General features: G+C 42.7%; 3 protein-coding genes across 3 annotated transcripts; 1 reads left to right on the top strand and 2 right to left on the bottom strand.

Annotated features, from left to right (window-relative positions):
* Nucleotides 1–2,925: 2,925 nt before the first annotated feature.
* On the top strand, nt 2,926–6,062 carry LOC144237862 (olfactory receptor-like protein OLF4). Its single transcript, XM_077771589.1, has 2 exons — nt 2,926–2,954; nt 5,084–6,062. The coding sequence occupies exon 2, from the start codon at nt 5,094–5,096 to the stop codon at nt 6,060–6,062; it is 969 nt and encodes a 322-aa protein (XP_077627715.1). The 5' UTR covers nt 2,926–2,954; nt 5,084–5,093.
* Nucleotides 6,063–6,556: 494 nt separating this feature from the next.
* LOC144237898 (olfactory receptor 7A17-like) lies at nt 6,557–14,484 on the bottom strand. The gene is made up of 4 exons (XM_077771618.1): nt 14,481–14,484; nt 13,201–13,916; nt 8,785–8,849; nt 6,557–6,569 (listed from the first exon to the last, which is right to left on the bottom strand). Exons 1-4 carry the CDS (start codon nt 14,482–14,484, stop codon nt 6,557–6,559), a joined length of 798 nt encoding a protein of 265 aa, XP_077627744.1.
* A 287-nt stretch (nt 14,485–14,771) lies between these two features.
* On the bottom strand, nt 14,772–15,764 carry LOC144237869 (olfactory receptor 7A17-like). The gene has a single exon (XM_077771596.1). The coding sequence runs from the start codon at nt 15,762–15,764 to the stop codon at nt 14,772–14,774; it is 993 nt and encodes a 330-aa protein (XP_077627722.1).
* Between the last annotated feature and the right edge of the window lie 7,597 nt (nt 15,765–23,361).

The raw sequence follows: 23,361 nt of genomic DNA, 5'->3' as shown, positions 1-23,361 counted from the left end.
ATTTAATAAAGTTTGTTGTTCCATGAAGAATTCTCTGGGAGACACGTATTTTTTTTTTATATATTTTTATTTATTTCTAGGAGAGAAAGAGAGAGACAGCGTGAGCAGGGGAGGGTCAGAGAGAGAGGGAGTCACAGACTGAAACAGGCTCCAGGCTCTGAGCTGGCAGTCAGCACAGAGCCCGACGCGGGGCTCGAACCCACGAACCGCAAGATCATGACCTAAGCGAAAGTCGGACGCTTAACCGACTAAGCCACCCAGGCGCCCCTGGGAGACACGTATTTGGTGGACACTTGAATAAGATAGTGACTATGTACATTATGGACACAAGGTACTAAGAGACCAGGATCCTAATGAGGAGAATAAAACACAGTGAACAACTGTGAGACACATTAATATGTTAAGCGTCCACTATCAAGAAGGATACTGATATACAAAGGAACCTCAGACATATACATGTAAAAACATAGTCTTGGATTTTGGTCTACTTTAAAATCACACAAATTTGTCATAAAGTGTAGTTGTTTCCACAGGTGGAGTGTCAATCATGACGATTCATTTTGTTTGTTTCAAGTTTTTATTTAAACTGTAGTTCGTTAACATATAGTGAAATATTGGTATGGTTCTGCACTGACAGTGAGGAGCTTGCTTACGATTCTCTCTCTCCCTCTCTCTCTGTGCCTCACTGGTGCTCTCTCTCTCTCTCTATTTCAGAAGAAGGAGGAGGAGGAGGAGGAGGAGGAGACGAAGACGACGACACTGGAGATTGCAGGGCTGGGTCCCCAGGGCAAGTAAATGTTTTGAAGTTAAAGAGACCTAATCCAAGTGTGTTCATCCTTCTTAGACTGGAGAAATGTGTAACTCTGAGCTGAGAGGACATGCTAGAAGATTTACACAATAGGAAAGGGCCAAGTTCAGGGAAAAGGAGAAAAAAAAAAAAAAAGAACTGGATTCACTTGATCTCTAACCTAGTCTTTTGAGAACCGAGATTCATTAGGAAAAAAAAAAAATCCTTTATGTCCAGAGCAGTTTTCCACTTGGGAATCATGTGCCTAGAGGCTGGAGTAAGATGAGGGAAATGTGCCTAATGAGCAGATACAGGGAGCTGTAAATATCTCCTGGCTCCTGTCTGTCAGTCTGTGCGAACTTGAACAGGAAGGGGAGGGGTTTTTGTCTGTTCTGAGTCCTAATTCTGGCTGGGGGCTGATGCTTCACTCCTTCCTGCTGTCTCGGGTGAGGGCAGAACCTTAGTCCCTATTATCTACTGTCCTGGGAGGAATTCGGACTTCCATATGGAGACCGTCTGTCAGACACCCCAGCCAGGTGAGTCCAACAGCCCAGTGCACCATGGATGAGAGGGTCAGAGAGAATGGAAGCCAAGAACATTAATCCATCATCTCCTGAGAGCCAATTCAACTGAGCCCACAGCAAATGGTCACTGTGTTGATTTGTTTGCTTGATTAAGTAATTAATGTATCTATTCAGTGACTGTGCCAGTTTCACAGAATGCCTGCTACTAACACTTTCATTCATCTTTCATATTCTTTATCATTAAAGGGATGCTCTAAACACCTTAAAATACACAGGACATACTCCATCACTGGGCAGGTTCTGGTCAGGATGCCCATATGCAGAGACTTAGAAACCCTGCATTAAAAATATGAATATTTGTAATATAGCTGCTTTCAGGTTCTGTCTTCCACCTGTAGAACCCACTTTTCCACCAGCAAATTCAGAGTAACCCCAAGACTACCTGCTTAAAAGTTTCAACTACAGGGGCACCCAGGTGGCTCAGTCCGTTAAATGCATGACTTTGGCTGACAGCTCAGAGTCTGGATCCTGCTTCGGATTCTGCGTCTTCCTCTCTTTCTACCTTTACCCATTCGCACTCTGTCTCTCTCTCTCAAAAATAAATAAACTTAAAAAAATTTGTTTTTAAATATTTATTTATTTTTGAGAGGGAGACAGAGACAGACAGAGTGTGAGCAGAGGAGAGGCAGACACAGTATCTGAAACAGGCTCCAGGCTCTGAGCTGTCAGCACAGAGCCCGACGTGGGTCTTGAACCCACGAACCATGAGATCATGAGCTGAGCCGAAGTCGGACGCTTAACTGACTGAGCCACCCGGGCGCCCCCTAAATAAACATTTTTTAAAAAAGTTCCAACCACCCACAATATAACACTGCTCTAAGTTTTTCCTCCAGATTCCTGGGTGAAAAAGACATTTCCCCGTTGGTTTCTTAATCTATCTCTCAGTTTCAGCAAGCATCATGTATTTGATGATCATTTTGATTATATGGCCATATGTTATTCCCCCTCCTCTGCTTTTTTTTTTTTTTAGCATTTCAAAAGATTTCCTCAGATCATTGCTTCTCAGTTGACTTTTAAAATATTTTTTGACCATAATAACATTTAAAAATTTGATTTAAATATACCTATCTTCTTACTTCTGAGTTTCTTGCTTTATTTTAGTGTTTTTTTCCCACCTATAAGTGTTAGATGCAGTTTTCTTGATGTTCCTACTATATTGTATGGTTACACTTGCACTGAAGTCATTATCCCTCTGGTGTCGGTTATGTGTCTGAGGGAGGGGACCAATTTAATGTTCATCCAGATAGGTATCCATTTGTTCTAGCTGTTATTTAGCAATTCAACTTTTTCTAACTAAACTGAAATACGACCTTGCCATATAGTAAATGTCCTTATACATTGAGACCTAATTCCTAATTCATTCAACAAAAATAACCAAGCATCTGCCATGATCCAGAGTGTTGGTATTACTAAGGATTGCTATCTTTTTCTGTTCCAGTCTGCTTTATTTTTCATACAACTTTGCTTATGATGGTTGTTTTCAAGCTACTACTTTAACCTGGTTTCCTAATCCTTTCATTCTTTGCATTCTGTAATGTTTCGTATTCTTATATCTTTTTATTTATTTATTTTTTTATTTCTAGGAGAGAGAGAGAGAGATAGTGTGAGCAGGGGAGGGTCAGAGAGAGAGGGAGTCACAGACTGAAACAGGCTCCGAGCTGGCAGTCAGCACAGAGCCCGACTCAGGGCTCGAACCCACAAACCGCGAGATCATGACCTAAGCGGAAGTCGGATGCTTAAAGAGTAAGCCACCCAGGCGCCCCTTCTTATATCTTTTTATAGTAAACATATATTCAAATAAATTGGTTAAAAACAGAAATGAACAAAAAGGATAAAGTCCCTGCTCTTCTGGATGTTACAGTACGGCATTGAGGACAGAGAACAATAATATAAATACATGGACGGCATAATGTCCTCAGGCATAATCATAGGAAGCACGTTATTTGTTATAAAAATAATAGACTGTCATGATGTTGGCAGGATTTACAGAGCATTGTCTGGGGAATCTTTTGGACGCTGGATGAAATCCAGAATGAAGATTAGAAGGTGCCCATCAGGTTTGAGAAAGATCTTTACTCAAAGCCCAGGAATATCAGTGGAAAGATGTCACATAAGAAGAGAGAGAAAGGAGTTAACTCATCCCCTATCAGATCACATAGAAATAAGTCAGTCAAATATTGATGCAGGAGGTACAGAAAAATCTCTCCTATGCTTGATATAAAAATGCCCAACTTTTATTGCATTGTGTTTACTTCCTTTTGTGAAGTGTTGGTTTATCCCTTTTCGCATTTTTCTTGATGTATAATATAAATAATATATGTTAATATTTATATCTACTTATATTTTTAGCTAAAAATATAATAGTTTTGTTTAAATACACCATAAATGTATCACTATCTGTCTTTTAAGCAAGTTTATTTCACTCTCTGATTATTTTTGCTGGGCATCAGGGGATGTAATCAGGGGAGAAACAAGGGAGATTGTCCTTCCTCACAGTCTCTCAGGGACCACCTTGGCTTATGAGATCATTGCTCTCCCTATCTATTCCATTCCCTCTGTATCTCACTCTCTGTCACTTTGATTTATTGAACAGACTTTGTTATGTTTGTGTAAATCACAGCAGAAAATTGCCATTCCAATATGGAGCTCCAAGTTTATTTGTCCATGGGAGGCTTAAGAATGAGCATTTTGGGGAACCGTGTCTATGTTTTGCAGGGGAAAGATCGCTGATCTGGCCTATTTGGGTTGTATCCCTTCCCAGCATAACCAAGAGTGTGGCGGCTGTAAAGACAAGGAAATAAATACACAAGCCAGGAGGCCACAGTGTCCTGCATGTGTGTGACCTGTAGAGGGCGCCCTGTCTTCACAACAGGGGCCAGGACTCCTAAACGCCAAGGTGACACAATACTAGAACTCAGTCAAGAGAAGGCACCAAGAAGGGGATCTGTGTCAATTCATGGGGTGGCTTTGCAGCACGACGAATACAGAGGGGGAGATAGTGTGGATAAGGACGTCCCTATGCCCTGAGGTCACAGTTTTATCAGAAAGGCCACATCCCTCCTCACATGTGTGACAGAGTCGATTATCAGTCTCCCTCAGGCTCATTCCCTTGCAGCCCTTGCTTTACTTTTTGACTTCAACATTTGAAGCAAGTACCTTCCTCGAGGGCTTTGCTCTGGCCATTCCCTCTGCCAGACACACACTTCTCCTTTCATCCTGCATCTCTCTCTGTCTTAAATGACATCTGTGTTCCAATGCCACCTTGTGTACAGAATTTCCCTAAATACCCATGAAAATAGAACGCCCTATTTGCTCTCTGCTTTATCTCTGTTTCCCTTTTCTTCACAGCACCCCTCACCATCAAAAAATTGCATAATTATCTTATTTGCTTATATATTTTTTCTCCATCATTGAGGGACTTTTTTTTCATCAGCACCCTACACTCATTGCCTAGGTAGTGCCTGAAACTTGGTCAGCACTCAATTCATATTCCTGAATATTTGAAGCATTTCTCAATAAAACTATAAAATATGTGATTTCTTAGGAAAGAAGCTGATTGACCATTAAAAAAATCTATCAGATGAAAGGGGGCCATATCCATACACAACTTATTAAAAAGAATTTCTGGATGGCAAAATACAAAAAAGTAACATTTCAATTTTGTGAGTAATACAAATTTGTGTTATTTGATTTCCCTTTTTCCCGGAAGTCACCTCCACCACATGGAAGCACGCAATGAAACACAAATTTCAAATTTTCTTCTTCTGGGATTTTCAGAGGAGCCAGGACTGCAGCCCATCATATTTGGGCTTTTCCTCTCCATGTGCCTGATCACTGTGTTTGGAAACCTGCTCATCATCTTGGCCATCAGCACAGACCCCAGCCTCCACACGCCCATGTACTTCTTCCTCGCCAACCTGTCCTTTGTGGACATCTGCTTCACCTCCACCACCGTCCCGAAGATGCTGTGGAACATCCAGACTCAGAGCAAAGCCATAACCTACGCAGGCTGCATCACACAGATTTATTTTCTCATACTCTTTGCTGTCTTGGACATCTTTCTCCTGAGCGTGATGGCCTATGACCGCTTCGTGGCCATCTGTCACCCCCTGCACTACACAGTCATCATGAACCCCCGGCTCTGTGGGCTGCTGGTTCTCGTGTCCTGGATCATGAGTATCCTGAATTCCCTGTTACACAGTTTAATGATGTTGCGGCTTTCCTTCTGCACACACTTGCACATCCCCCACTTCTTTTGTGAACTTAATCAGATGCTCCAACTTGCCTGTTCTGACACCTTTCTTAATAACTTGGTGATGTATCTTGCAGCTGTCTTGCTGGCTGGTGGTTCCTTCATTGGGATCCTTTACTCTTATTCTAAGATAGTTTCCTCCATATGTGGGATTTCATCAGCTCAGGGCAAATATAAAGCATTTTCCACCTGTGCATCTCATCTGTCCATTGTCTCCTTATTTTATTGTACAATGCTTGGTGTGTATCTTAGCTCTGCTGCCACCCACAGCTCACAGTCAAGTGCAACAGCCTCGGTGATGTACACGGTGGTCACACCCATGCTGAACCCCTTCATCTACAGCCTGAGGAACAAAGACATGCAAGGGGCTCTGAAAGCATTCCTCGGGAAGGAGACCCTTCCATGGTCAATTGTCATAAGGTTGAAGAAGCGGCTATGACTGCAGAGGTCAAAGCTTCTGGGTCAGAAATTGTGATCTTTATTCAGACTTTAGAACTAGTATTCTTCTTTCTGTTTATTTCCTTGTCCTCAGTGTCTTTATGCCACGTATGTAACTCACTCTGTTAACTCTGCCCTCTCTGATATCCTACAAATTTCTCCTTTGTACTTCCCACTTTCTGAATTTTATTTCCAACCATGAGATCTGAAATATTTGGAAATGTTCATTTACCTTGAGGCAACATAGATTTTTTTTTAAAGAATAATCTTTCTCAAACAACTATGTCATACCAAATAATTTTTCTTTCATACATTTTTACTGCAAGAATTGACATGAGTTAGCCATCTGTATGTCTTAGGATTGATGAGTGGATTTGGGCAGGTGATGGGCGAAATGGGTGATGGGCATTAAGGAGGACACTTGTTGGGATGAGCACTGTGTATTGTATGTAAGTGATGAATCACTAAATTCCACTCCTGATACAATATTGCACTCTATGTTACCAAACTACAATTTAAATAAAAACTTGAAACAAACAAAAAGAATTGTCATGAGTAATACTCTGCCTATGGAAACAACTATACTTTATGACCAACTTATATGATTTGAAACTAGAGCAAAATCTGAGAGTACGATATTTTCATTTATATGTCAGATGTTCCTTTGTATATCAGTATTTTAACTGCTCTTCTTTTTTTAAAAAATACTTTATTGTCAACTTGGTTTCCATATAACACCCAGTGCTCATCCCCACAAGTGCCCTCCTCCATGCCCATCACCCCCTTCCCCTCCTCCCCACCCCATCTACCTTCAGTTTGTTCTCAGCATTAAAGAGTCTCTCATGGTTTGTCTCCCTCCCTCTCCCCCACTATTTACCTCCTTCTCCCCCACGGTCCTCCATTAGGTTCCTCCTAATTCTCCTATACGTGCAAACATATGGTATCTGTCCTTCTCTGCCTGACTTATTTCGCTCAGCATAACACCCTCAAGTTCCATCCATGTTGCTACGCATGGCCAGATTTCATTCTTTCTCATTGCCATGTAGTATTCGTATTCGAAGTATTTCGTAGTATTCGTAATTCGTAGTATTATCGTATAGATAAACCACATCTTCTAGACCATTTGTCTGTTGATGGACACTTAGGCTCTTTCCATGTTTTGGCTATTGTTGAGAGTGCTGTTATGAACATTGGAGTCCATGTGCCCCTATGCATCAGCTCTCCTATATCCCTTGGGTAAATTCCTAGCAGTGCTATTGCTGGGTCATAGGGGAGTTCTATTGTTATTTATTTATTATTTTTTTTACAAATCNTCTCCATCCCCTTACCTTTAATCTGAAGGTGTCCTCCAGTCTACAATGCGTTTCTTGTAGACAGCAACTAGATGGATTTTGTTTTTTTTATCCATTCTGCTACCGTATGTCTTTTGATTGGAACATTCAGCCCATTTACATTCAGTGTTATTATTAAAATATATGTGTTTAGAGTCATTGTGTTCTTTGTTGGATTCATGCTTGTGGTGGTGTCTCTGGTATCTTGCATTCCTTGCAAATTTCCCTCAGATAGTCCCCCTCAGGGTTTCTTGTAGGGCTGGCTTAGTGGTGACAAATTCTTTCAATTTTTGTTTATTTGGAAAGACTTTTATCTCTCCTTCTCTTCTGAATGACAGGCTTGCTGGATAGNTAGATAGGTCTGTCACCACTCTGATAGGTTTCCCTTTGTATGTTAGGGCCCTTTTCTCCCTAGCTGCTTTCAAAATTCTCTCTTTGTCCTTATATTTTGCCAGTTTCACTATGATATGTCGTGCAGAAGATCAATTCAAGTTACATCTGAGGGGCGCTCTCTGTGACTCTTGAATTTCAACATCTACTTCCCTCCCCAAGTTGGGGAAGTTTTCTGCTATAATTTGTTCCAGGACTCCTTCAGCACCTTTTCTTGTCTCTTCCTCTTCTGGGATTCCTATGATATGGATATTGTTCCGTTTGATTGTACCGCTGAGCTTTCGAACTCTTCTTTCATGTTCCTGGATCAGTTTATCTCTCTTTTTCTCAGTTTATTCTTTTTCTATAATTGTGTCTTCTAAATCACTTATTCTCCTCTCTGCCTCTTCAATCCGTGCATTGGACGCCTCCAGTTTATTGTGTATCTCATTTATAGCATTTTTAAATTCATCATAACTATTTTTCACTCCATAGTGTTTGTAGCCATAGTTTCTCTGATGTCTTTCATGGTTTTTTTCAAGCCCAGTGATTACTTTTATGATTATAATTCTAAATTCTTGTTCAGTTATGTTGCTTATATCTGTTTTGAGCAGTTCTTTAGCTGTTATTTCTTCTTGGAATTTCTTTGGAGAAGAGTTCTTCTGTTTTGTCATTTTGGTTAGCTTTCTATCTCTTCTTAATTAATCAATTAATTTAAAAGCTTGTTGTATACTCTGCCCCTGCGAGTTCTGCTGTATCAAAGAGGGCTCCTTGACTGTTCAGTGCCTGTCTGTTCAGGAAGTGTTCTTTGAATGCTGTCTCTTGGTTTCTCTTGTTGAGCATTTGGTTATTTTGTTTCCCTACTCTAGCGGTATTTGGGACTCTCCACCATGTGTAGTTTGGCTTGTTTCTTGAAGCAGCCCTGGAAAAAGAAAACAGACAACCACAGAGGGAACAAAGTTACACAGACACACAGAGAAAACCAATAAACACGCAAACCCAGGCTCAGGTAAAAACAACAACAAAACAGCTCTTTGGCGAGGATGGTTGTGGTTTGGTGTAGGCAGGTCTAACCTCCACTGTGTCCGCTGACTGCTCCCTGAGGCCCTGCCTTGGTGGTTGTGAGAAGAATGGCGTCGCCCCAGTCCCTTCTCAACCAAGCATTGCACATCTCTCCTTTGGGTCCAATCTCCCTATGCTGAGGATGTAGCCAAGATGGGCTGAGCTCTATGCCCCATGTCCCACCTCGTTTCCAGGTCCCAGTCCTGGGCTTTGTTTATACCACTCTAAACAGTTCCACCGGTCGCTGCTTCCCTGCTGCTGGGATTTGAGTGGGGGGGTGGGGGAAGTGTCACAGCTTCAGATCCACCAGAGTCAAGCAGAGATACAACCTGGGATCCGAGGCCTCAGCGCCCGCCCACGTCCCCCCCCACCCCCACCCGCGTGCTTGCAGGGAACATAGCAGCTTCAGGTCCTGCCACCTGGCCACCAGGCCGCCACCGCCAGAGATGGTGCTGGAGCCCTGCGGTGCAGTTTTTTCTGGCGTCTTCTGGGATCGGGTGCACCTAGTTCAAAGTCAGCAGCCCAGTCAGAACTAAAAACCACTCTTTCCAAGCTGAGGTTTTTGTCTTCTCCAGGGATGGTTCTATGAGCAATCTCAGCTTCTCTTTCCTTTCCCCGGGACTCGCTGCAGCTCATCACTCACCGCGGCTGCACGCAAGCCCGGTTCCCTCCCCTCCCTCCATATCTCCAGGTCCCGACCCGCTTTTATCTTCTCCAGTTTGCCCTCACACACTTGCCTTCCAAGTATACTTTGTCTCTTTCTCTTCCTAACCTCCTGCGGCTCAGGGTCCGATGGCCTAAGGCTGTCTCTGTTTGAGAGATGGGTGCGAGCGCAATGCACAGAGCTCCTTACTTCTCCGCCATCCTGCAGTTCTCTGATTCTGCAGTTCTATACATTACTCTGCTCATCATGGGTAATTTAATCCCCATCACCTATTTCATCCATCCCCCACTCACCTCCCTTCTGGGAACCATAACTTTGTTCTCCATATTTAAGAGTCTTTTTTGGGGGCGCCTGGGTGGCTTAGTCGGTTAAGCGTCCGACTTTCACTCATGTCATGATCTCGCGGTTCGTGGGTTCGAGCCCCGCGTCGGGCTGTGTGCTGACTGCCAGCTCAGAGCCTGGAGCCTGTTTCAGTCTGTGACTCCCTCTCTCTCTGACCCTCCCCTGCTCACGCTGTCTCTCTCTCTCTCTCCTAGAAATAAATAAAAACATTTTAAAAAATAAATAAATAAATAAAAAGAGTCTTTTTTGTGTGGCTCTTTTTTTTCTCTATTTATCTGTTTTGTTTCTTAAATTCCACATACGAGTGAAATCATATGGTATTTTTCTTTCTCTGACTTATTTCACTTAGCTTTATACCTTCTAGGTCCATCCACGTTGTTTGATAGAAATGTTTACCTCAAAATAAGAGCTTTTGCACAGCAAAGGAAACCACCATCAAAACAAAAAGACAACCAACCTACTGAATGGGAGAAGGTATTTGCAAATGATGTGTCCAATAAGGGATAAATATCCAAAATCTATGAAGAACTTATACATTACACAAGTGAACACCAAAAAAATAATAATATTTCAATTAAAAAATAGCCACATGACATGAACAGACCTTTCTCCAAAGAAGAAATACAGACGGCCAACAGATGCGTAAAAATATGCTCAACATCACTCATCAGCAGAAAAACGCAAATCAAAACCAAAGCGAGATATCACCTCACACCTGTCAGAATGGCTAAAATAAAAAACACAGGCAACAGTAAGTGTTGGTAAGGATGTGGGGATAAAGAATCCTACACACTGTTGGTAGGAAGGCAAACTGGTGCAGGTTGTGGAAAACAGTACAGACATTCCTCAAAAAATTAAAGATAGAACTACCATATGATCCAGTAATCTCACTCCTGGGTATTAACCCAAAGAAAATGCATCCTCATAGTTATGGTCATCTCTGACACTAAGAATATCTTAGGTCTATCTCGTTATTTAAGTTTGTCTTTCTAAGTACACTCCACGGGGAGATCTATATTTGATAATCAATTTTTGCCGGTGGTTATGGTAGGCATTCTAGACACCCAGGTGAACAATGGAATAAAACAAGAAGAGTTATAAAGCACAGTGGCATGTTTGTAGAGGAAGTGCCTGCAATTAAGCTTTCGATTTCTGAGGCATCGATTTCAAGGGCAACCGTGTGGTATAATAACATTATTGTCAGGTGTGTGATACAATCACCAGACAAGTACTCAGGCTTCCCCAGCCCGAAGCTCGTCTTCAGAAAGCCCTGGATAACCTACATACTGATACATGAGTGACCCCGCTTTTCCATTTCTGTGCCAGAATTAAACTCTTAGGTTTTAAATGTGTCAATAAAGAGGAGACCTGCAGCCCCGTAACCACTCTGACCAGAGACCCCAGTAAAGGTAGGGTCCCCATTGTGGCCTTTCTCTCTCTCTCCTTCTGAATCTCTGTACTGCCCCTCCAGACATCTCCACCTGTTCCTTCCAGAGCCTATGAGTAATAAATCTTGTTTTTTAGAGTTCTCAGATGGGTGTCGCTGAGGTATGTCTTGGAATCATAAGAACCCAAGGGCCAGTGCAGTCACAGCACAGGCTCTGGTCAGGGAAACATCCGTGAGAATGTTCATGTGCACTCGGGCGCAGGTGATTGGCAGGCCTTCCTAGCTTAGACATCGATGTCAATAGCCTGAGGCTTCAGTGGAACACTGTTAGAGTCCACATCCTCAGCAAGAGTAGTTAAGGTAATGATATCATAAGATTGACAGACTCCCGGTGAACACCATGGTTTTTTGTATTCTCCTGGAGGGTAGAGTTATGTAATGGGCTTAGTGGCCAAGTGTAGTTTCCTTCCATATGAGGAATGCAACTCATGATTACTCTTTTGGGAAATCTAGGGGAAATTTATTTTGCATGATAGAAGTCATTTGAAATGAAGATGGAAACCAGCTCGACAATAAACTATTTTTAAAAAATAAATAAATAACCAATATGGTAAAAAAAAAAATAACGAAATCTTGCCATTTGCAACAATGTGGGTGGAGCTAGAGAGCATTATGCTAAGTGAAATATGTCAGTGAGAGAGAGAGAGAGACAAATACTATATGATTTCACTCATATGTGGAATTTAAGAAACAAAATAGAAGAACATAGGGGAATGGGGGGAAGTGAGAGAGGGAAGCAAACCATAAGAGACTCTTAACAATAGAAAACAAACTGAGGGTTGATGGGGGAAAGTGGATGGGTGATGGGGATTAAGCAAGGCACGTGTGATGAACATTGAGTGTTGTATGGATGTGATGAATCACTGAATTCTGCTCCTGAAACCAATTTTACCATATATGTTATCTAACTAGAATTTAAATAAAAATTTGAAATAAAAAAAATAAATGAAGATACTTTTAAGAAATCCAACTTCTGAAAAGTAAAATAAGATAGAAACAAGAGGGAGGCAAACCATAAGAGACGCTTACTGATAGAGAACAAAGTGAGGGTTGCTAAAGGGAGGAGGGGAGTGGGGGGATGGGCTACATGTGTGCTGGGCAGAGGACACTTGTGCCGAGTGCTAGGTGTTGTATGTAAGTGATGATCACTAAAGTCTATTCCTGAAGGTTTATTCCAAATAAAACCTTGGAAAGAAAAAAAAGAAAGAAATCCAACTTTCCCGTTTTTTTGTGTGTGGTTTTTTTTTGTTTTTTTTTAGGATATACTGCCAATTTATCTTTTTTTTTTTAATAGTTTATTGTCAAATTAGTTTCCACATAACACTCAGTGCTCATCCCCACAAGTGTCCTCCTCCATGCCCATCCCCCCCCCCACGTCCATCAGTCCTCAGTTTTTGTCAGCATTCAAGAGTCTCTCATGGTTTGCTTCTCTCCCTTTCCCCCACCATTTCCGCCCTTCTTCTCCCCCTTGTTCCTCCGTCAAGTTCCTCCTAATCCTCCTATACGTGCAAACATATGGTATTTGTCCTTCTCTGCCTGACTTATTTCACTCAGCATAACATCCTCAAGGTCCATCCATGTTGCTACACATGGCCAGATGTCATTGACCCAACTTTCCCGTTTTAAGTTACAGAAGTTTCTAGGCATTTGTGTACCAAGGATGGGGAAAACATTGGGGACATATGAAAATGGACAAGGGAGACACGGTATATCAGACAGATCAGAAGTTTAATAAAGTGAGTTACTTAAATGTATAGAGAAGTTGAAACCAAAGAAATGGAAATTCCAGGAAAATAATAGAAGGAGCAGATTCTACTTCCACAGCCTGATAAAGGAATAGCAGCTCCTGTCTCTGAGGCTCTGAGCCCTCCAGTCATGGGCATGTCTTTAGCCCCAGGACAATTGGACCTTATGTCACTGACACCCCGACAATTCTTTTCAGAGCTCTCTTCATGTCTTTGTTCCTCAGGCTGTAGATGAAGGGGTTCAGCATGGGCGTGACCACCGTGTACATCACCGAGGCTGTTGCACTTGAGTGGGAGCTCTGGGTAGCAGCGGAGCTAAGGTACACTCCTAGGACCGTACAATAAAATAAGGAGACAACCGAGAGGTGAGACGCACAGGTGGAAAATGCTTTATACTTGCCCTGCGCTGACGAGATCCTGCATATGGAGGAAACTATCTTACAGTAAGAGTAAATGATCCCAGTCAGAGAAGCACCACCCAACAGTCCAGCTGCAAAATGCATCAGCACGTCATTAAGAAAGGTGTCAGAACAGGCAAGTCGGACCACTTGATTGATTTCACAGAAAAAGTGGGAGATTTCTGCCTCTCTACAGAAGGACAGCCACAACACCATTAGGGTTTGTACTAAGGAATTCAGGCTGCTCACCATCCAGGATAAAAGAACCAGCAGCCCACAGAAGGTGGGTTTCATGATGATCGTGTAGTGCAAGGGGTGGCAGATGGCCACGAAGCGGTCATAGGCCATCACAGTCAGGAGAAACATGTCTAATCCAGCACAGAGTATGAAAAAATACACCTGTGTGATGCAGCCTGCGTAGGTTATGACCTTGCTCTGCGTCTGGATGTTCCACAGCATCTTGGGGACGGTGGTGGAGGTGAANCAGGCCTTCCTAGCTTAGACATCGATGTCAATAGCCTGAGGCTTCAGTGGAACACTGTTAGAGTCCACATCCTCAGCAAGAGTAGTTAAGGTAATGATATCATAAGATTGACAGACTCCCGGTGAACACCATGGTTTTGTATTCTCCTGGACGGTAGATTATGTAATGGGCTTAGTGGCCAAGTGTAGTTTCCTTCCATATGAGGAATGCAACTCATGATTACTCTTTTGGGAAATCTAGGGGAAATTTATTTTGCATGATAGAAGTCATTTGAAATGAAGATATTTCTAAGAAATCCAACTTCTGAAAAGTAAAATAAGATAGAAACAAGAGGGAGGTAAACCATAAGAGACACTTAATGATAGAGAACAAAGTGAGGGTTGCTGGAGGGAGGTGAGTGGGGGGATGGGCTACATGTGTGCTGGGCATGAAGGAGGGCACTTGTGCTGAGTGCTAGGTGTTGTATGTAAGTGGTGATCACTAAAGTCTATTCTTGATCAATACTACACTATATGTTAACTGACATGAATTTAAATAAAATCTTGGAAAGGAAAAAAAAAAAAGAAACCCAACTTGCCCATTGTATGATACAGAAATTTCTAGGCATTTGTGTACCAAGAATGGGGAAAACATTGGGGACATATGAAAATGGACAAGGGAGAAACAGTATATCAGACAGATCAGAAGCTTAATAAAGTGAGTTACTTAAATGTATAGAGAAGTTGAAATCAAATAAATGGAAATTGCAGGAAATAAATAGAAGGAGCAGATTCTACTTCCACAGTCTGATAAGGAATAGCAGTTCCTGTCTCTGAGGCTCTGAGCCCTCCAGTCACGGGCACATCTTTAGTCCCAGGAAGATTGGGCCTTATGTCACTGGAACCCCAACGATTCTTTTCAGAGCTCTCTTTATGTCTTTGTTCCTCAGGCTGTAGATGAAGGGGTTCAGCATGGGCGTGACCACCGTGTACATCACCGAGGCTGTTGCACTTGAGTGGGAGCTCTGGGTAGCAGCGGAGCTAAGGTACACTCCTAGGACCGTACAATAAAATAAGGAGACAACCGAGAGGTGAGACGCACAGGTGGAAAATGCTTTATACTTGCCCTGCGCTGACGAGATCCTGCATATGGAGGAAACTATCTTACAGTAAGAGTAAATGATCCCAGTCAGAGAAGCACCACCCAACAGTCCAGCTGCAAAATGCATCAGCACGTCATTAAGAAAGGTGTCAGAACAGGCAAGTTGGACCACTTGATTGATTTCACAGAAAAAGTGGGAGATTTCTGCCTCTCTACAGAAGGACAGCCACAACACCATTAGGGTTTGTACTAAGGAATTCAGGCTGCTCACCATCCAGGATAAAAGAACCAGCAGCCCACAGAAGGTGGGTTTCATGATGATCGTGTAGTGCAAGGGGTGGCAGATGGCCACGAAGCGGTCATAGGCCATCACAGTCAGGAGAAACATGTCTAATCCAGCACAGAGTATGAAAAAATACACCTGTGTGATGCAGCCTGCGTAGGTTATGACCTTGCTCTGCGTCTGGATGTTCCACAGCATCTTGGGGACGGTGGTGGAGGTGAAGCAGATGTCCACAAAGGACAGGTTGGCGAGGAAGAAGTACATGGGCGTGTGGAGGTGGGAGGCAGAGGCCACGGCTAAGATGATGAGCAGGTTTCCAAACACAGCGATCAGGTACATGGAGAGGAAAAGCCCAAAGATGAGGGGCTGTAATTCTGGTTCCTCTGAAAATCCCAGAAGAAGAAATTCTGAAATGTGTGTATCATTTCCTGGTTCCATGTGCTGGAGGGGATGCCAGGGGGAAGGAATGACATGAATTATTTTCTCAATAATGAACATTACAAATATTATTGAAATTCTACCATTTTCATTTTGCATTCAAAAAGTCAGTATCCATGGTTTTTGTATGGAAACTGTCACCCCTTAGGACCCCCCCCCTGCCATGCCAACTCTGAAGAGGATTTCACTTCACACACTTAATTTCTTCCCAAGTGCTCATGTATTCTATACTTTTAATGAGAAATTCTGTCGTATGTCATATGTCATATGTCATAAAATTTGAGAAATAACCAGAGTTCTGACCAACCTTCACACAAAGTGTATAAATGTCAAGAAACAAAAGCCTGTAGGGTTCAGTGATGGAAAAAAGAAGATAAGCAAATGAAAGATCAGATAAAATATCAGGAAGTGACAGATGCTATGGAGAAAAACAAAGCCTGTGTAAAGGAAAGAGTGGATGGAGGTGTTATTTTTTTCTGTTTTTCGGGGACACCAGCACACATTTAAACAGAGGATTTAAACAATATCCTCTGGGAAGGAGTGTGCTCATCAGAGGGAACAACCAGCTCAGAGGTTCTGAAAGAAGACATGATTTTCTTAAATTAATTTTTTAAATTTGAGGGTGGTTGAAACACCATGTTACACTAGTTTGCGGTGGACAACACAATGATTGAACAAGTTTAAACATCGCTCCCCGCTCACCACGCATGGAGCCGCCATCTGTCACCACACAACACGGGGACAGGGTCACTGACTGTATTCCCTCTGCTGTGCCTTATACTCCTGTGAGTCATCATTCCTTACCATGGAAGGAATTCCCTCACTGGAAGCCGGTACCTCCCCCTCCCCTTCACCATTCTGAGTTTTGTTGGTTTGCTTATTGTTTTAAAAATCAAGGCTCTAAAGAAAGCCGGTGTGTCCCGGGACAGGAGCAAGAGGAAGGCTGATGAGAGGCGGTGGCAGGGAGTGTTGGGGAACAAGGTGGCCTCCTGACGACACTGGTGAAATCAGAACATGAGGAATCCCTCCTTCACATGTGTGTCTTGCACTTTATTAGTTTTGTTTCCAAGGAATCTTTGAATATGAATGGACCCTTTCTTACCTTCATAGGTTGGGTGGTAATCTGACACCTGTATTTTAAGGGTCATGTGTTAGAGCGATGGGTATCAGGACCTCTGCCTTGAGAACCACTTTGTCATACACACACACACACACACACACACACACACACTATAGCCTCCTATGGTTATTCTCACCTACAGCCAAATAATTACACAATGATACAAGGCGGGCTGTCGACATCGCATTGTCTTCCTCTAAAGATGTAAACATGGGTCCTATTTCCATGAGCGTGTAAACTTGGGTCTCCATTTCCATATGATCGTTTCATGTCCGGTGCTTAAAGAAAACTAAACCATCAGTTCCATAAACCGAGAGCAAGAAAACTGGGGAGAAAGATGTAATGAGCTCAGGTGGCCCCAGCGATGGGGATGAGAAAGTGCCCCTGGTCCTGGCAACACCCCAACCCCAGATGCAACTCCTTGATGCCCAGCATAATAAAGCAGCAAAAAAGCAATTTATCCTAAAGTATGAAGGTCTTCATGTTATCAAGACATCCCACCAGAATAACAAGCAAGGGAAGACACTCACAATTCACAAAAGGGAATACACAGAGTACAACAAAAATGAGGTATTTAAAGATTATTTGCTAAAAATCACTTTTTCTAAATAATATATAATGCAAATTTGTATAATTAGGAACTCGGGTTTTGGATTTTGGATCTACACAGATTTGCTATTCGAACTTGAAAAAAAAACAAATTTATACCTTTTTTTTCTTTTTCTTTACATTCTAGTCACTTAACATACAGTACAATATTGGTTTCAGGAGCAGAGTTTGTGATTCATCACTTACAACACCCAGTGCTCCTCACAGGAAGTGCCCTCCTTCATCCCCAGCACCCATCTAGCCCATCCCCCACCGCCTGCCTCCATCAACCCTTATTTTGCTGTCTGTCCTTATGAGTCTCTTGTGGCTTGTTTCCCTCTCTTCTCTTCCCCCACCTCCCCAACCAAACTATTGTCAATGCCAATATCCTTCCCCAAATAGTAGGGCTAGAGGTATCTGTCCTGCTCAGGCGGTTGACAGATTTAGTTAACATGCCATAAAGACCTTAGCATGGTTCCCTCTGTTGATAATGGGTGCTTCTCGCTGGTGAGGAAATTTGGCTGAGTTTTCTTTGTCCTCTCAAATGTCCTCATCACTTCCCCACCTCTGGAACCCCAAATCCACAGCCTTATTTCAGTTCCTTGTCCTGTCTCCACCTATTATGGGCTGGGGCCCCTCCAGCCAATATTCTCATCAACACCGAGAGGTCTTTTTCTTAACCTTTTTTTAAAAAAGTATTTATTTATTCTTGAGAGAGAGAAAGAGAGAGACATGAGCAGGGGAGGAACAGAAAGAAGGAGGGAAAATCTGAAGCAGGCTCCAGGCTCTGAGCTGTCAGAACAGAGCCCGATGCAGGGTTAGAATTCACAAGCTGTGAGATCATGACCTGAGCTGAAGTCTGACACTCAACATAGTGAACCATCCAGGTGGCCCAGCCCGAGAGGTCTTTCTAGATCACAGGTGCGCTACTGCCCACCTCCCCAGATTAACCTCTTCCCAATGACTCCCCTCTGAAGGATGAACCCCAAATTCCATACCTTCCAACACTTGGCTTGCCTCCCCTGACCTGCTCACCAGCTTCACACTCACACCGCCTCACCCACATCCACCTCACAGACATTGAACCTGAGTTGTACCTTCACCTGAAGCCCCCATCTCAGGGCTCAGGGCCTCTACACACCTGCTTCCCTCTGCTTGGAGTCTCCCACTGGCCTATCTGGAACTTTTCACCTCCTCTCTACCTTGAAAATCCCATCACCTCTTTCAGATTCTTCATGAACCTTTCTGGGTGTGGTTTCTGTTAATATTGTCACAGAAAAAGGACTTTCTCTTGCAATAAGTTAGATGTAAGGGTCACCACTGTGTAATTTTTATTTAATTCCATATGCGTTTCCCTGCTAGACTGTGGGTGCCCTGGGGCGTGTTATGCTCACCCCCGCCCTTTATGCCCAGACATAGCTTGGCTGGGGACACTAGGAATAAATACAGATTGCATGTGGGAATGGGAGGCTCTGTGCTCACAGAAGTTGCCAGTGATGAGAGAGAATAGAAACAGGGAGCTACTAGCACAGGAACAGAGGACACGAGACAGGAATGTTTTCCATATTCTTAGAACGGGACCATGTGCGGGGTCAGGCTGGGGTCTGCAAGAATAAACTAGAATAGAAGAAATGAGGCACAACAGAAATTACCAGAGCGCATCGCACGTGCTCAGGCTGCAAACCCAGTCATTTCCTGGTTCTCCCTGGGGAGCCCTGTGCAAGTGCACAGACATGCTTCTGTCCGTGTTTGCCCCTGCAGCGTGCTGGGTCACGTGTAACAGGCATGTTTTGCTCTGGGATAAAGTCAAAAATTTTCTCATCCGTGGCAGTCAATGCCGGGAGAGGTTTAAAGGAAGTCAGCTCCTGCTAGTGAGGGAAAAGCACTCTGAAGAAAGAGCCCGTTCCACCAAGCAGGCTGCGGAGAGAGCGGGCGCCGGGGTGGGCGCCGTGACCCCTCCAGACGCAGGGGCCGCACCCTCANCTGCTCACTCTCTCTCTCTCTCTCTCTCTCTCTCCTAGAAGTAAATAAAAATATTTAAAAAATAAAAATAAATAAAAAAATAAAAATAAAAAGAGTGCAGAGAGCGGAATCTAAAATTATAATTTCCTTTTCTCTGAACATAAGTGGAGTCCAATATGCTTCTGAAAAAGCTATAAGTTGAATACAAGAGAAATTCATGTCTCCACAGGATGGCAGAAGCATGATTGCCGGCTTAGAGATCTAATCACAAGCAGTAAAAGGTAGTAAGGAATCACAGACAGAAAGTAAGGTGGCCATACATACAAAAGGGAATTTATTTTTACAAAGCACTTAAAAAACAATGGGTGAGAGACAAAATATGATGAATTGACTGATTTGACCGCTCAAAATTTATAAACTCTCACACCACCCAACAAATACATCTATCCATGTATGCAAGAATTAAGCAGCAAATAAATAGCAAACTTGGCTTAAAATTTTGCAATTATCTGTTTTGTTTGTTTCACATTTATATTTAAATTCTAGTCCAGTAACTTCTAGTGTGATATTGGTTTCAGGAGTAAAATTATTCATCTGAAAGAATGCAATCAAAAAGAAGAAAATGATTCAGCAAGGATAACAACCAAAAGCAAGAATATGAATGCTCAGACCCCAGGAAACAGGGCAAAGAATTTTGGCAGATAAATTGCTGCAGAGAAAGTAAATGGCTAATAAACCCCCAAATTTATTCTGTCTCTAGGTAATGAAATAATTTTCAAATAAAGCCCTCTAGCATATGCCTGTTGTGTTTTAAGTAAATTTTTTCAATGAATACCTAATGGAGAGAAGATTCTGTGAAATGTATGTTTTCAGAACTGCAGTTGCAAGCTAGTAACTCCTTCCATTGGCCTGGATCTTTCTAATGGATACAGAATATGATCCAAAATACCCCATCTTGGGGTGCCTGGGTGGTGGCTCACTCTGTTGCGCGTCTGACCTCGGCTCAGGTCATGATCTCACAGTTCGTGGGTTTGAGCCCTGCGTCGAGTTCTGTGCTGACAGCTCAGAGCCTGGAGCCTGCTTTGGATTCTGTGTCTCCTTCTCTCTCTGACCCTCTCCTGCTCACGCTGTCTCTCTCTCTCTCAGAAATAAATGAAAAAAAATTTAAGAACTTCCCTGTCTTAAAAAATATTGTTTAAATTCCCTCACTGCACTGTACACCCCTTCATACTAAATAGCGTGTTTTTTTTTTTCATATTTCCTTTTGTTGCAAAACTCCTTGCAAGTGTTCAGGTTTTCCTGGAAGACGGCCCCCCCGCCCCATTCCTTCATTAGTCTCATCCAGCTGGACTTATTCCCACCACCGAGCTGTCAACAGTAATCCTTGCATCACTAATTTCAAAAGACATTTTCTTTTTTTAAATTTATTAAATAAATTGATTACGAATGAATGAGTTCACCACACCAACAAACAGAATGATCTCTCAGCTCTGGGACAGGATGGTTGAGCTCTCAGGCGACCTCAGGTAAAAGCTTTCAGTGTCCCTTCTTCCTGAACCTTCCCTGAATTACCTGCAGAGCTCTGAGACTCACGTGATTGAGGTCTCTGAGAGGAAGGTCTACCACGTGGAAGTCAGAATCCCTCCCTGTTGGGTGATGATGGAGAGCAAGCTCTATTTCCAGACAGCGGGAAGGAGCGTGAGGAACCCAAATGCAAAAATCACGTCTCCTGCGACTTTCGGTAGAACATGTTCAGGGTCTGCAGCAGCGGAGATGTTCACAGTCTCTTATGTTTGCCGTATCTGTTCCCTATAACTGCTCATTAGACACTTTTCCCATTAGTACTCCAGCCCCTGAGCCCATCTCCCCATGGGAACGCATCTGGACAGAATGGAATTTGTTCCTGTAGATTCTCTGTTCCCAGGAGATCAGATTAGAATTCAGGTGTATCCGGGGTGCCTGGGTGGCTCACTCAGTTATGCCTCTGGCTTTGGCTCAGGTCATGATCTCAGGATTGCTGGGTTCAAGCCCCGCATTGGGCTCTGTGCTGACAGCTCAGAGCCTGGAACCTGCTCAAATTCTGTGTCTCCCTCTCTCTCTGTCCCTCCCACCACTCATGCTCTGTCTTGTCTCTCAAAAATAAATAAAATCTTAAAAATGGTTTTTTTTTTAATGTTTTTTTTTCTATGAGAGAGAGAGAGAGCGTGAGCAGGGGAGGGTCAGAGAGAGAGGGAGTCACAGACTGAAACAGGCTCCAGGCTCTGAGCTGGCAGTCAGCACAGAGCCCGATGCGGGGCTCGAACCCACGAACCGCGAGATCATGACCTAAGCAAAAGTCGGACGCTTAACCGACTAAGCCACCCAGGCGCCTCTTAAAAATGGTTTTTTAAGGAATTCAGGTGTATGCAATTTTTACTACTCCTCCTTGAACTTTCCTGACTTCCAGATCTCTAATATTGAAACTTTTCACAACCCTGAGTGAAAATTTCTTCCAAATAGAAGACTCAGGAACCTGAGTCTCTGAAACTGAGTTGTGGGGAAACACAACTCCTGCTAGCTCTAGAAAATTCCTATTCCTCCTTCAACAAGCAAAGGTGGGTTCCTTTGCTATAAAACCATAGGTACAAAAATCCTTGGATTCATAATTCTTTTGACAAATCAATTAGGAGTTTTGTATTTTTAAGTTGACATTTATAAAATGTTTGGTAATTCAAGCTATATGACAAAGCTGTAGTCATCAAGGCAGTATGATACTGGAAAAAACAAAAATAAAACCAAAATCAGACACATAGATGAATGGAACAGGATAGAAAACCCAGAAATGTACCCGGAATGATATGGTCAAATCTTTGACAAAGGAGGTAAGACTATCCAATGGACAAAAGGCGGTCTATTCATGGTGTTGAAAATTGATCAGCAGCATGAAAAATGAAAAGGGACCACTCTCTTACACCATACACAAAAATAAATTCAAAATGGATGAAAGACCTAAATGTGAGACAGGAAGTAACTCAAATACCTAGAGGAGAACACAGCAAAATATCTCTTTGACCTTGGCCATAGCAACTTCTTATTAGACATGTTGCCTGGAGGAAAGGGAAATAACAATAACAAAACAAAACATGAACTAGTGCGATCTTATCAAAGTAAAAAGATTCTGCTCAGTGAAATAAACAATCAAGAAAACTAAGGGGCTGCCTCAGGAATGTAGAAGATATTTGCAACTGACATATGGAATAAATATTCCATTGTGTGTATGTGTGTGTATGTGCATGTGTGTGTGTGTGTGTGTGTGTGTACCAAATTTTCCTTATCCACGTAGAACAAGTGACCTTAATGTTTCAGTTTTTGTACCTCAGCGCCTAGAAGTCAGTATGGTTCAGGACTTGGGAGGTGCTCTACCAGCTGTTGGAGTTGAGCAAATCTAAAGTGCTCTTATTTTCTTACTCTTAGATTTCTTATTCTACATAAAGTGATATTTCAACACCAAGTGTCCTTATCTGAGAGAATATAAATGAATAAGATCCCAGGCTGAATTTCATTTCCCTTGAACAGTGTTATCATATAAATATCTGGATTAGATTTTTATTGTGGTTGTAACAAATTCCATGCTGCTGGTTTAGAACAACTAAATTTATGTTCTGATAGTTCTGGAAGTCAGAATTCCGAAGTAAGTCCCCCTGGGCTAAAATCACTCTGTCCGAAGAGAAGAGTTCGTTCTGGAGGTCTGGAGAACTAAAGTCGCCTGTATTCCCTGGCTCATGATCCCTCCCTTTATCTTCCAGATTTGGAGGCCCCTTGTGATCTATTGAGCCCACCTGGATAATCAGAACAAGTTTATCTTCAGGTCAGCTGACTAGCAATGTTAATACCATTTGCAACCTTAATTCTCCCTTGCCATGACACAAGACATATTCAAAGAGTCTGTAGATTAAGATGTGGAAATATTTGGGGGACCTTATTCTGCCTACTGAAAGTCTTTTTCAG

The sequence above is a fragment of the Crocuta crocuta genome, unplaced genomic scaffold (genome assembly GCF_008692635.1).
Source record: "Crocuta crocuta isolate KB4526 unplaced genomic scaffold, BGI_CrCroc_1.0 scaffold755, whole genome shotgun sequence".
NCBI lineage: Eukaryota > Metazoa > Chordata > Mammalia > Carnivora > Hyaenidae > Crocuta > Crocuta crocuta.
This window is presented reverse-complemented; position numbering and strand designations above follow the sequence as displayed.